This window comes from Canis lupus, chromosome 30 (genome assembly GCF_003254725.2).
Source record: "Canis lupus dingo isolate Sandy chromosome 30, ASM325472v2, whole genome shotgun sequence".
NCBI classification, from domain to species: Eukaryota; Metazoa; Chordata; class Mammalia; order Carnivora; family Canidae; genus Canis; species Canis lupus.
The window spans coordinates 32,790,953-32,803,389 of NC_064272.1; the positions used below are offsets into that span (position 1 = coordinate 32,790,953).

At 56.7% G+C, this 12,437-nt stretch overlaps 1 protein-coding gene across 1 annotated transcript in view; it reads left to right on the forward strand.

The window, feature by feature from the left end:
- Window positions 1-9,325: 9,325 nt before the first annotated feature.
- Window positions 9,326-12,437, forward strand: part of CORO2B (coronin 2B) — a 140,864-nt gene continuing 137,752 nt past the window's right edge. Inside the window, exon 1 of the mRNA XM_025472350.3 lies at window positions 9,326-9,480. Coding sequence (XP_025328135.3) covers window positions 9,466-9,480 — 15 coding nt within the window. The 5' untranslated portion in view covers window positions 9,326-9,465. The remainder of the gene's footprint in view (window positions 9,481-12,437) is intronic.

The window sequence follows — 12,437 nt, forward strand, 5'->3', positions numbered from 1 at the left end:
GGCAAGTTGCCTGTTCCCTACTCCACCTGCTGCTACCCCTCCTCTGCCAAGCCCATGCTTTTGTTTCTCATCTATAAAGTCAGGATGGGAGTAAGAATTAAATGAAATCGTGTGTACAGAGTGCTTAACACAGTGCCTAGACATAAATGGTGCCTATTATCATCATTATCACTACTCACTCTCTGAGGGGTTGTCATGGGGATGGGAACAAAAGAACAAGTATTCTTTTCCTTGGTTCATAATGAAGGATATTGGGACCCAAAAAGTCAAAATGACCGACCTGAACTCCACCGCCGATTTCTGGTGCAGCTGGGATTTAATAACATAATATCACCGATCCCTCATACCAATAAACCAACTTGCTGTCTACAAACGATCTCCATGGTCACAAGCGTGTTTATCCTAGTCTCAGACCTGGGTCATTTTGCTTCTGGTTTTTAAGATAGATTTTTATTCTTTAGGGCAGCTTTAGGTTCACAGCGAAACAGAGCAGAAAATACAGAATTCCCGCACACCCCTCACCCCTTCTATAGACAGAGCCTCTGTCTCTATCAGCATCCTGCATGCACCAGAGTGGGACATTTGTTACCATCCACGAACCTGCATTGACACATGGTTGTCACCCAAAGTCCATAGTTTACGTTTAAGGTTCCTGCTTGGTGTGGGTTTTGACAAATGTGCGATGTTGTGTGTCCGCCGTTACAGGAGCATACAGGATGGTTTCACTGCTCTGAAATCCTCTGTCTGCCTATTAAGGCATCCCTTCTCCCCCTTAACCCCTGGCAACCTCTGATCTTGTTACCATCTCCACAGTTTTGCCTTTTCCAGAATGTCCTGTGGTTGGAATCATACTGTATGTGGCCTTTGCAGAGTGGCTTCTTTCGCTTCGTAATATGCACTTAAGTTTCCTCCATGACTTTTCATGGCTTCAAGGCTCATGTCCTTTTAGTGCCGAGCACTATTCCATTGTTTATCTGTTCACCTGCTGAATGACGTCACGGTTGCTTCCAAGTTTGGGCAATGATGAATAAGGCTGTTTACTGCTGTAAACACCACACGCAGGTCTTGTATAGACGCAAGCTTTCAACCCCTTTGGGTAAATGCCAAGGAGCACAGTGGCTGGATTGTATGGCACGAGTATGTTTAGTTTTGTAAGACACTGCCAAACTGCCTTCCAAAGTGGCTGTGCCACCTTGTGTTCCCACCAGCAATGAACGAGATGCCCTGTCGCGCCACATCCTGACCAGCATTTGCTGTCATCAGTGTTTGGGAAATTTGCCCCCATTTTGCAGGTGGGGGGACTGAGGTGCAGAGAGGTAAAGGCTTCGCCCCGGCAGTGACAGATTGTCCTCCCACTCCACCTTCTCCCTGTGCACATAGCTCTCACGGCGCGTAGGCTGCTGCGTGTTCTTTGGCTAAGGAGTCGTTTTCTAGTGGGCTCTGTGCCCTTCCCAGCAGGCTGCAGAGGGGAGAGTCTCACCTGCAGGGAGAAACTACTTTGGTGAGTCACCTGAGTGAGCATCCGTGCAGAGGCGATCCTGTGCAAAGGGCAGACCTGCTGGGTGGGCTGTTTCTCTTTCCCTCTGTGGACGGCCAGGTGGTGCTGCAGGAAGGGCTGTCTTGCTTACAGTTGCAAATGAGTCTGTATCCCAGTTCTGCCTCTCAGTAGCTCTGCGGCTGTGCATTCAAGTCACCTGCCCTCCCACCTGAAAAAGGAATGCCGCTCCATGGGGTTGTTGGTAGGGTCAAAGCAGACTGTGCAGGTAAAGTGCTGACAGGTAACACACCAGTTACTTAGACCTTAGACCATCTATATTCAGCAGGGATATTGCTCTATATCTTCTTTTTTTGTGATGTCATTATCTGGATTTGGTGTCAGGGCAATTCTGGCCCCATAGAATGAGTCAGGGGCTATTGAGGGTCTTAATCATGAAATTGTAAGACATTGGAGGAAACTTCTGGGTGGTGACTGGGTGTCAGGGGTATCCTTGGAATGGAAGGGCTTTATGCTGAGCCAGCCCGGAGGAGAATGCATGGCGCATTCCTTGGGTGCCAAAGGGGGAACCAGGCACCAAGGGGCAGAGGGAGCAGGACCTGGGGGGAGGAGGGCCACTGTCAGGGACTGGGCTGGCTGAAGGGCATCTGGGAAGGGCAGCCCGGCTGTGAGTGTATCTCTAAGACCAAGTCTCTGAGGCCTCACACCTGCCTTCCAACTTGAGAAGCTCCTCTCCCATGAGGCAATCAGGATACTTGCCATTCCTACTCCTGGGGGCATCTTCAGGATCAGCCTATGGGAGCTAAGGGGGGCTAACTCTGGGCAGTACCCGGGGCCACTGAGTCTGCACATGTTATTTCAAGCTAAAGCACAAAAATCCAGAGCCATGGCCCCCTCTCTGGAGCTGCAGCAGGCTGACTCACCTCACCCCTTCCTGCTCCCTATCAAGCCTGTAATCTCCATGTCTTCAGTGGAAAGATCTTAAAAGCTTCCAGCTATGAATCTGAAGCCCAGGTTAAAATGCAGCACCACTGCCTGAGGGATGGGAGGTAAAACAGCCCCTTCCTACTGGTTCTGCGTGGTTTGTAAAGCACCTTCCCATCAGCTGGTCCACTGGGTGCCCACCGGACTCTGCAGAAAACCGGTGCTTCTCGGAATCCCAGGAGGACTTATTTAAACACACCCTGGACCTACCTCCAGAATCTCTGTGTCAGTAAGCCTGGTATGAGGCCCAAGAACCTATGTTTAGAACAGCTCCCAGGTGAAGCTGCTGCTGCTCTGGGACCCAGGCTTCGAGAACCACCGATGTAAGGTGTTACCAAAGTTGAGATGCAAAAGGAGCTCAAGGCTGGGAACCTGGTTCCGCGTCCCAGGTGGCTCTGTACCAGCGACTGCTCACACCCTCTGTTGGTGGTTGGCGGCACGGCGGGCTTTTCTTCCCCTTTCTTTTCTCTTTTGAACATTTTTCATTTTTTCTTTTTTAAGATTCTATTTATTTAGAGAGAGAGAGACAGAGAGAGTAACAGAGATAGCAAGAGAGAGCACGAGCAGGGAGGAGAGGGAGAGGCAGGCTCCCCGCTGAGCAGAGAGCCCCACGCTCGGCTCCATCCCAGGACCCCAGAATCATGACCTGAGCCGAAGGCAGACCCCCAACCCACTGAGTCCCCCAAGCACCCTATTTTTCATCTTTGATAAATGTTTGCCAATGGATAGTTCTAGAGTAGATGGGTTCTGTTATCTCATTCCACAAAGGAGTACGCCGTGCCTGGCGAGGCTATGGTGCTTTGATAAACCACAGGATCACGGGTGGCAAAGCTTGAGTTAGAACTCCCATCTCCTGATTCCCTTCCCGGTGCCCTGGAGGAGTCCTAATCCACAGGCTGCTCGGGCAGATACACAGCCCCCAGTGCTCTCTCACTGAGATCCCGTGCCAGCTCTCTGGGCCAACGTCATTACCTCCACATTGGAGAGGAGGAGATGGGGTACGAGGAGGTCAAACTAGTGTCCTGATCACACAGATAGTGGAGGCGGTAGGGGGGTGGTGGGTGGTGCAGAATTTGAGCCCAGGCACTGCAGCTTTCGAGCACAGCACCCAAGCACTGCGCTGTTTCTGGAGCACATCTGTCTCTGGGCTGCATGTGCAATGCCTGAGAGGGAGCCCTGCAGGGCAAGCCATCCTCCCCGCCTATGGCTGAATGTGTCTGTTGGCCACCAGGGCCCGAGGGAGAGCTGCAGCAGCAGACAGGGCTAGGAGGAGCTGACCCCGGCTTCCCTCACTGCGCCCCGTTATGCAGCTCCTCCTCCTTCATCCGTTTCCGTACATCCCACATATACACGACATGCATATGGACACACACGCCCATACTCACACACACGAGCTCACAGAGGCACAGAGTGGGTCACGGATGAACAGCCTGTAGCCCAGCTGATGGCGTCCCCAGCCAAGGACGCAGATGTGTCTGCTTTCAGGAGGCTCACCGACCACCACCCCTCCGATATGGGGTGAAGGATGACACCCCAGAACAGCACCCCTCCCTCCCCAAATCAGCATTATGTGTGTTCTATAGGGGCCATGGAGAAAAAGGGTGAGGGACAAGGAGAGAGAGTGGGTGAGAGAAAGAGCAAGACAGAGACAGGGACATGGAGATAAAAACAGAGATGAGAGGGCAAGAGAGTGGAGCTGGAGGAGAGAGAGGAGACAGAGACAGGGCATGAACGTCCAGCGCGGCGGGGAGGAGAGAGGAGAGCCCCCACCCGGGCATGAAGAGCAGTGGAGGGCCTGAGGAGGTGGAGGGCAGAGTGGGAAATGCAGGCATGAGGGGTGTGTGTCGGTGAAGAAGTGTGGAGAGGACACAGTCATGCAGATTGGAAGCCAGGAGGGCGGGGGCAGCAGAGACACGGGGTGGAGAGCACCTGGGAACTGAGGCATGTAGCCGGGGAGAGAGATTGGGGCAACAGGGAAAAAAAGACAGGAAGGGAGAAATGGAACCCATGAGAATTGTACAGAGGGAAGGGGATGAAGCAGGGTGCCGGAGTTGCTGTGTGCTGGAATCACCGAAGCAAGGAGCAGCTCCTGTCCTCAAGCGTGTCCTACTGCACGTGCCAAACACACCAACAGGAAGCGACAAAACAATGCACAAGCACAGAAGGAAACTCAGGGAGTATGGAAAGTAGCACTGAGGCTGGGCGGCTACCGTCCTGCTCATACATAGTCCAGGAAGGCTTCCTGGGGGAGGCAACATCTAAGGAGAGCATGAGGAAGACTCTGATAAGTACTGAGGGGGAGAGATGGGCAAGAGTATGATGAGACAGGAAGCCTGAAGATTAAAGGGGCTGGAGCAGGTCTTGGGGAATCCTGTTCGGGCTTCATCCTGAAGGCCCCAGGGAGCCCCTGATAAGTTTCAGGGAGGCAGATCTGTGTGTGTTTGTTCAGGAGGGCATGGGCTGCTGGGTAGAGAAAGGATTGGTGGGCATAAGACAGGAGGTGGGAGGACCAGGTGGAAGCGGCCCAAGCGAAGCAGAAGGCTGTGTTAGGGCAATAATAGTGGAGGCAGAGAGGAGGGGAAGGACTGACGGGCAGTGAGGCCTGCAGGCCCCGTGGACTCAGTACCCAGGGCAGGCGTGCATGTGTCCTGGGATGGCATGAATGGGGCAGCCAGGCCTCCCTCCTCTGGGGCTCCATGGCTTTGGCCATCTCCCCTGATACCCTGATACTGGGTAGCGCTCATGCCTGGTCTAGGATGTGTCCCCACGTCTGTGGGCAGGTGGCACCCAGTACGGTGCCGGGGCGCATGAACCCACTAGGCAGGGCACAGCCTGCAGTTGAGAGCACCGATGCCTCCCTCCAGGGTGCTGGGACTGGAGCCAGGGGGTCACTAAGGCGGAAGCTAAACGTGCCGGCTTACTGGATCGGCTGACCAGTTACCCAGCATCTGCGTGCCAGCTACTCCTTGTGATGAGAAAGAGAGAACACATGGTCATAGCCCATCCAAAGAGACAGGTCCAATCTACTTAGTTAGGATAATTATCAGGCAGTTCGAATCAGGCCACCGTGGAGGTGGTGTCAGGAGAGCTGCATAGAGGAGGGGCCATTTGAGCTGGGCTTTGAAGGGTGAACAGGAGTTTGCCATGCAGTGAAAGAGGCGGTAGAGGCATCCGAGGCCAAGGAGAGAGCATAGAGCAAAGCACCAAGGCATGAAAGCGTCTAGCGGAGACCAGAGCCGCTACTGTACACTCTACTCCACAGATTGTTTTTGTTTTGGGATTTTTTTTTAAGATTTTATTTATTTATTCATGAGAGACACAGAGAGAGAGAGGTAGAGACACAGGCAGAGGGAGAAGCAGCTTCCACACAAGGAGCCCAATGCAGGACTCGATCCCGGAACCCCGGGATCACGCCCTGAGCCAAAGACAGACGCTCAACTGCTGAGCCACCCAGGTGCCCCATAATACTGATCTTATATTGGCATCTCTTCCTTCCCAGACTCACTACTCACCCCCGTCCCCTCTGTCCCACTCCTACTTGCTGGGATCACTTTCCAAGTAAACCACCTGCACCCAACTCCTTTCTCAGGCTCTGCTTTGCGGAGAATGCAAACTAAGATGAGCCCAGGAGCCCAGGACGTTGCTGGAGCCCAGGGCAGGAGGAGTTGGGGTATAGACAACTGCACCACGGAAGACGCATTTCTGAATATCTTCGATGGGCCAAACCCTTGACTTGACAAAGGGATGCAGAGTTCTCTGAGAGGGTCCACGCTCTCCCAGACCTCCGTCCTGGCGGGGAGATGAGACAAGGGGGGGTGAGCCACCAGCTCGTGAGGGATCAGAAACGTTCTCTGTCTGCCTTTGGAGCATGTCACGTGGGTTGTGGGCAGCAGATTGATGTTCCTAATTACATTTGGCTCAAGCTGATATTAAGTATTTGTCTCATTCCCAGAGCCCACAATGCCGGCGGATGGTGGGGAAGGTGCCAAGAGCCATGCTGGCGAGCTGAGGCTAACAATCTGGGATTTTAAATATCCATGAGAGATAAAAGTGGACAAGTACAGCCATGGGGGGAAGGGTGATTGGTGTTTTGGGGTTGTCCTTTAACGTCTTCCAAGAAGGGCTGGAGGGGCCCCGGAAAGGTCTTGAGTTCCATCCTCCTGTCTTCAAGACTGACCTACCCAGACAATCCAGACAGGGAATGTGACCCACTTCTGATGCAGGACAGCTCGCTGAGGGGAAATGCTTTTGTGAGTCTAATTTAAATTTCTGCTGCTGCACATCCAAGGTTTATTTGCTTGATTCATTGTTAATGGCATTAAATATTCACTGAGCACCTACTGTTTGCCCAGGGGTACACGGCAAGAGAAACCATGCCCTTGTGCTCGAGACACTTGACAGCTCACCATCTATGCCAACAGAAGCTCATGAAGACAAGACCAGGCACCCGGGCCCAAATGCAACAGAGGGAGCAGGGGGTCTGGACTTGTCAGGGACGGGTACAGCAAGGAGATAGGGCCCCTGAGAGGTGGGGGAGTGTTTGGGTTAGTGCATAAACATGAAGAGAGCATTCTAGGCAGGGGAGCGGTGTGGTCAAAGGCATGAGGTCCAACCTGGGAACGGGAAGAGTGTGTACGGAAAAGACGGAAAACAGCATCGACATTTGCTCCCCAGGAGAAACAGTAAGCCATCCAAACTCCTCGTGTGTGGAAGCAGGGCTGGCAGCTTAGCTGTCCATCCATCTCCCAGAACAAGGGTGAAGCTCAAATAAGGCAGCAGGTTGGGCAGCCCGGGTGGCTCAGCGGTTTAGCGCTGCCTCCAGCCCAGGGCCTGATCCTGGAGACCCAGGATCGAGTCCCACGTCAGGCTCCCTGCATGGAGCCTGCTTCTCCTTCTGCCTGTGTCTCTGCCTCTCTCTCTCTCTCTCTCTCTCCCCATCTCTCATGAATAAATAAATAAAATCTTAAAAAAAAAAAAAAGGCAGCAGGTATGAGTACACCCTGGAATCCACAGAGCCAAGGCACAGCACTGTGCTCCATTTAAAAAGACCTCTGTTCCAGTGCCTGGGTGGCTCAGCAGTTGAGTGTCTGTCTTGGGCTCAGGGCCTGATCCTAGGGTCCTGAGATCGAATCCCACATCGGGCTTCCTGGCAGGGAGCCTGCTTCTCCTATGCCTCCCTCTACCTATGTCTTTGCCTCTCTCTCTATCATGAATAAATAAATCTTATATATATATGACTTCTGTTAAAGTCCTGGCTCTGTCACCTTGTGATCTTGGGCAGGTCCCCTCCCCTCTCTGAGTGTGTTCACTCATCAGCAAAATGAAGATGGTAATTCCTGCCTCATACTCTTGCATGTGGGATTACTGGAAAAAAGTGAAAATAAAAATAGCAGGTGGATCCACAAAGCGCTCTACAGATGCTGATTACTTGGCGCAGGGGACTCCGTGCGCTCCCTGAAGGCAGGTAACTGATCTCCCCTCTTCCTCCAGCACCTTCCACAGAGCAGGTGTCCACACACCACCTGGTCCACTTGGTCTAGTTCACTGCTTTGTGCAGTCGCGGTGGAGCAGGAAGCCAGCACTTCCGGGCTTGCAGAGGGGGTGCCCCCCCTCCCCAAAGATCCCTCAGCCTCGGTTTCCACTAATCCCTCCTCTTCTGAGTCTCAGCGGTTCAGTATCTGCCAAAACCGGTTCTGCTCAGGTGCTCGGGAAGGAGGAGACCTGCGGGGTCACCTTCAGGTGGTTGCCTCTCCAGTCCAGGAGCAGCTCGCGTGTGTGTACACACACACACACACACACACACACACACACACACACACGATGTGACCCGGGTCAGGAGTCGTGCACCAACAGGTCACACCCATGCTCCTCCAGGCAGGGCTGCACCCAAGCGCAGTGTGCACACCTAGGGCACGGATCGGCCGCTTTTGCACCAAGGGGCTCCGCAGAGAGCGCGAGGCGACGTGGACGGAGCGGGCGCCAGGAGAACCGCCCGGCCCGGCTGGGTGCGCTTGCCCAAGTCGCCGGGCGCGCGGCCTCAGGGTCTTTCCCTGTGAATTGGCCACGGAGCCCGCGGGCCCAGCCCCCCGCGGCGGGAGTTAGGCTCCGGGACTGCAGGCGCAGCCCCCCCACCCCCACCCGCGACCCCGCGCCGGGTCGGACGAGGCAGGGCCTGCGGCCGCCACGCCCCTCTCCGGCCGGACCGACGTCGCCAACCTCCAGGGGGCGAGCCCGGCGGGCTCCTCGGCCCACGCGGCGCCCCGGCCGTCCAGCGCGGGACTTCGGCCGCGTCCCCGGGCCCCCGAGCGCCGCGGTGGCCGCGCGCGCCCGCAGCCGGCAGGTGCCAGGACAGGGCCTCGCCGGGACGCGTGGCATCCGCGGGCGCGAGGGGGTTAAGGCCGCGGGCCTGGGCGCCGGGCCGGGGCTCCCGGAGCTGCGGTGCCCGGAGAAGGGCTAGCGAGCCCGGGGCGCGGGGCAGGGCAGCCGGCGGGCGCGCGCTTCCTCCTCCCCCTCCTCCTCCTCTTCCTCCCCCTCCTCCTCCTCCCCCCTCCTCCTCCTCTTCCTCCCCCTCCTCCTCCCCCCTCCTCCTCCTCTTCCTCCCCCTCCTCCTCCACCCCCTCCTCCTCCTCCCCCTCCTCCTCCTCCTCCTCCCTCCGCCTCCTCCTTTGTAGCGAGTTCCCGGCCCCCCTTCCTACCCCCGCCCCCCAGCCTGGGCCCTCTCCCCCTCTCCCTTTCTTCCTGCCTCGCCTTCCTGCGGCGAAGGAGGCTCATCTATTATAAATGCACATTCGGGGCTGACATCAGCGGAGCGGCGGGCGAGCGCCGACGAGCGGTCCCTGCGCGCTGCCCGCCCGGAGCGCGGCCCCCAGGCTCAGCCGAGCGGCCCGCGGGGCGCAGGGCGCGGGGCACGGGGAGCGCGCCCAGAGCTGCCCGCGCCGCGCCCGCCGCCTCCCGCCGCCGCCCCCGCACCGCCCCGGACTTCCTGCATGACTGTCACAAAGGTAAGCGCCGCTCCCCGCCCGCCGCGCCCGGGACCCGGCCCCCGGCCCCCGGCCCCCGGGACCCGGCCCCGCCGGCGCCTGCGGCCCCCGGGCTGGGCGGCGGGGGGCGCGGGGGTGTGGGCGCGGGGAGGGGGCCCGGGCCGGGGAGGGGCGGCGCGCGCCTCCTGGGCTCCCCCCAGCCGGGCCCTCGGGTCGCTCGCGCCCCCGGGACTGCGGAGGGAAGGGGGAGGATTGGCCCACATCCCTCCGCGCCGGCCCGCCCCGCGCCTGCATTTTTAACCCTTGTTTGGGGGTGCTGCATTTTTAACCCCTGGAGAGCAGCGTGGGGCAGCTGCGCGGAGTCCCCGTCGGAGCGCGCCGCGGGGAGCGCCGCCCGCAGCACAGTGGACGGGGAATGGGCTTGTCGCCCCGGGGAGCCGCCGCACCTGCCGGCCTCCGCCGCCCACCCCACGAACTCCGGCCCCACTCCGGAGCTGCTTCCCGGGAGAGGCGCTCCCCCGGCCCAGGAGCTGCTGCCACCAGGGATAGGACAGCTCCCGTGGTGACCTGCTCCGAGATATGGGGAGGGAATGTGACAGGGAAGGGGGAGATGCGCATTCGGGCAGCCAGAGTTCTTGGCCTCTGGCACGGGGGCCCGGGTTTATTGGAGAGACTTTGGGGGAACACTCTCTGCTATGGGAAGCAGACCGAGGTAGCTGCGCAAAGTGCCCGGCGTTAGGAGACCTGAGTTCACTCCCCAGCTCTACCCCAAACCCCGCGGGTGACCTTGGCTGGGGCCTTCCTCTCGTGGAATATGAGGATGAGAACATGGGTCCTGGGGATGGTGACAGACAGTTGGAGAACCAGTAAGAAGATCCAAGGTGGTGAACCCACACTTTTCAGAGGGCTCTGTTAGGGTAAGGAGTTCACGGCCTGGTCCGTGGTCCTTGGGGGTCCACGCACCCAAGGCCAGATTCCAACAGCTGCCCACCTGGCTCTCGGAACTGGAGAGTTGGAGGCTCGTGGGGAGAGGGCAGCTTGCTTGTGGTCAGAGCAGTGGACCAGATGGAGGGTCAGCTATGGAGGTGATGGGAGGGGTGGTTCTGGTTCCTCGTGATAAGCCAGGGGCTACCAGTCCCCCACCGGGAGATTTGCCTGCCATCAGACAACGTGTCTGACCGGGGTCTTGGGCTCAATGCCAGAATTGGGACTTAGAGCCGTTTTGGGAGAATGTGCCTGGGGGCTGAGGGTCTGCCTCAGTTTTAACTACTACTGGCAGGGCTGCTGTGGCCCACAGTGGGGAGGATGCTCAGTGTTTTGAAATGATGCAAATGCTCTTTGGCTGGGGAGGATTATTATCGTTAAGGTTATTAACGTCAAAGACGCAAGCAGGCCAAGGCAGAAGAGTAATGGATGGGCCTGGATGAGAGATAAAGCCTAGGAGATTTGTAATAACAGCACCGAGGTTTGACTCAATGTCTCCCCTGTGTCTCTTTATTATGCACATGAGCTCAGGCAGCCTTGCTTCCCAGAAGGCCTGCAAGGAAGGTGTGTTCGGTCCCCCTTAAAAGAGGAGGAAGCTGAGGCTCGAGAGGTAGAGGGACTTGCCTAAGGTCATGCAGCAAGTAAGTAGCAGAGCTGGAGTTTGCCCTCAGATCTGTCTCAACCCATGGCCTGTGATCTTTGCAGTGCTCTGCACTATGGAGTACCCCAGCGACTGGGTTATTCCCATGAGAGGGGGTCACTGCTTGGAGGCTCAGGCCCTGGGTGGGGAGAGCCCACGAGGGTCAGTACTCATCTACTAAATTCATTGACAGGCTAGCCTCTTGGTATCTAGTGATTATTCCCTAATGGCCTCCCCTTGGCCCCCATCCCCCACCAAGCCCTTCTGTATGTCCTTCCTGTCCTAACCAATGTGGCATCAGTTTAAGCCAGCTCAGAGGATTAAATAAAATCCCCACCTTAACCCTAGCTTCCCTCCCCTTGCCAGGCCTTCACAGACCGGCAGTGTGCATCATGGGGAGGCCTAGAAGAGCAAAAGAAATGCAGGAGAGGGCCTGGGGGCCCTCCCGCTGCCTGAAAGCCGGCTGGAAGAGGCTTCTCCATGAGTCCTAAGGAGAACCACAGTGGTCTGGGAGTCTGAAGGCCAGGCCTCTGGTCCTCAACCAGCCAGGAATAGGTTGTGTGACCTTGGACTAGTCACTTCCATCCTCTGATTTCCCATCTGTGAGGTGCAGCAATTGGTTTCCTTGATGTGTTGGGTCCCTTCTGTTGGGCCTTGGCTCAGTTCTGCAAGGAAGTTGGCTCTGATGGAGACAGAACTTTCTGTTCTGGAGTGAGGGTTGGTCTAGTTACAAGACAGATATGAAGGGGAGCCCTGAAGGGGGAACTGGGAGGTGGAGTGACAGGTAGTGGAGAGCAGGGTTAGAGGGTGAGACCCCAGTCCTTGCTGCTCCTCAAGGCAAAGGTCACCCCTTTCTGGTGACCCCCAGCTGCCTGCCCCCTTAGGGTCCTCTGGGCCAGGGTCCATTGTGGGTTGCATGGAGGTTCTTATTAGCTCAGAGGGCCTAGAAAGTGGAGAAGAGGAAATCCGATGACAAGCTGCTAGATTTTCAGTAGCACTTCCTGAGAATACATGGGTCTCCAGTTTCTATTTACCATCCCCTGCCTCTCGTGCACGTACCCCAGCCCCCTTCCTTGTGAGGTGCAGCTGCTAAAGTCCCACATAAAGCCTGGGCTCAACAGCACTGGAGATAAAGAACAGTGCAGGTCTCTTCCTGGAGTGGAACCTTCCAGCCAGATGCCATGACTCCTGGGTGTGACGCTTTAAACTCTTACTTTATTGTGTGTAATTTCATAAGCTGTCTTAGTTTCTTTATGTAACGAGGAGGAGAAGGAAGAGAGAAGAAGGGATGCAGCTGCCCAGACCGTACACATCCACAGGAGGTTAAGGCCCCACCTCCTCCTCCCAGTTTCAG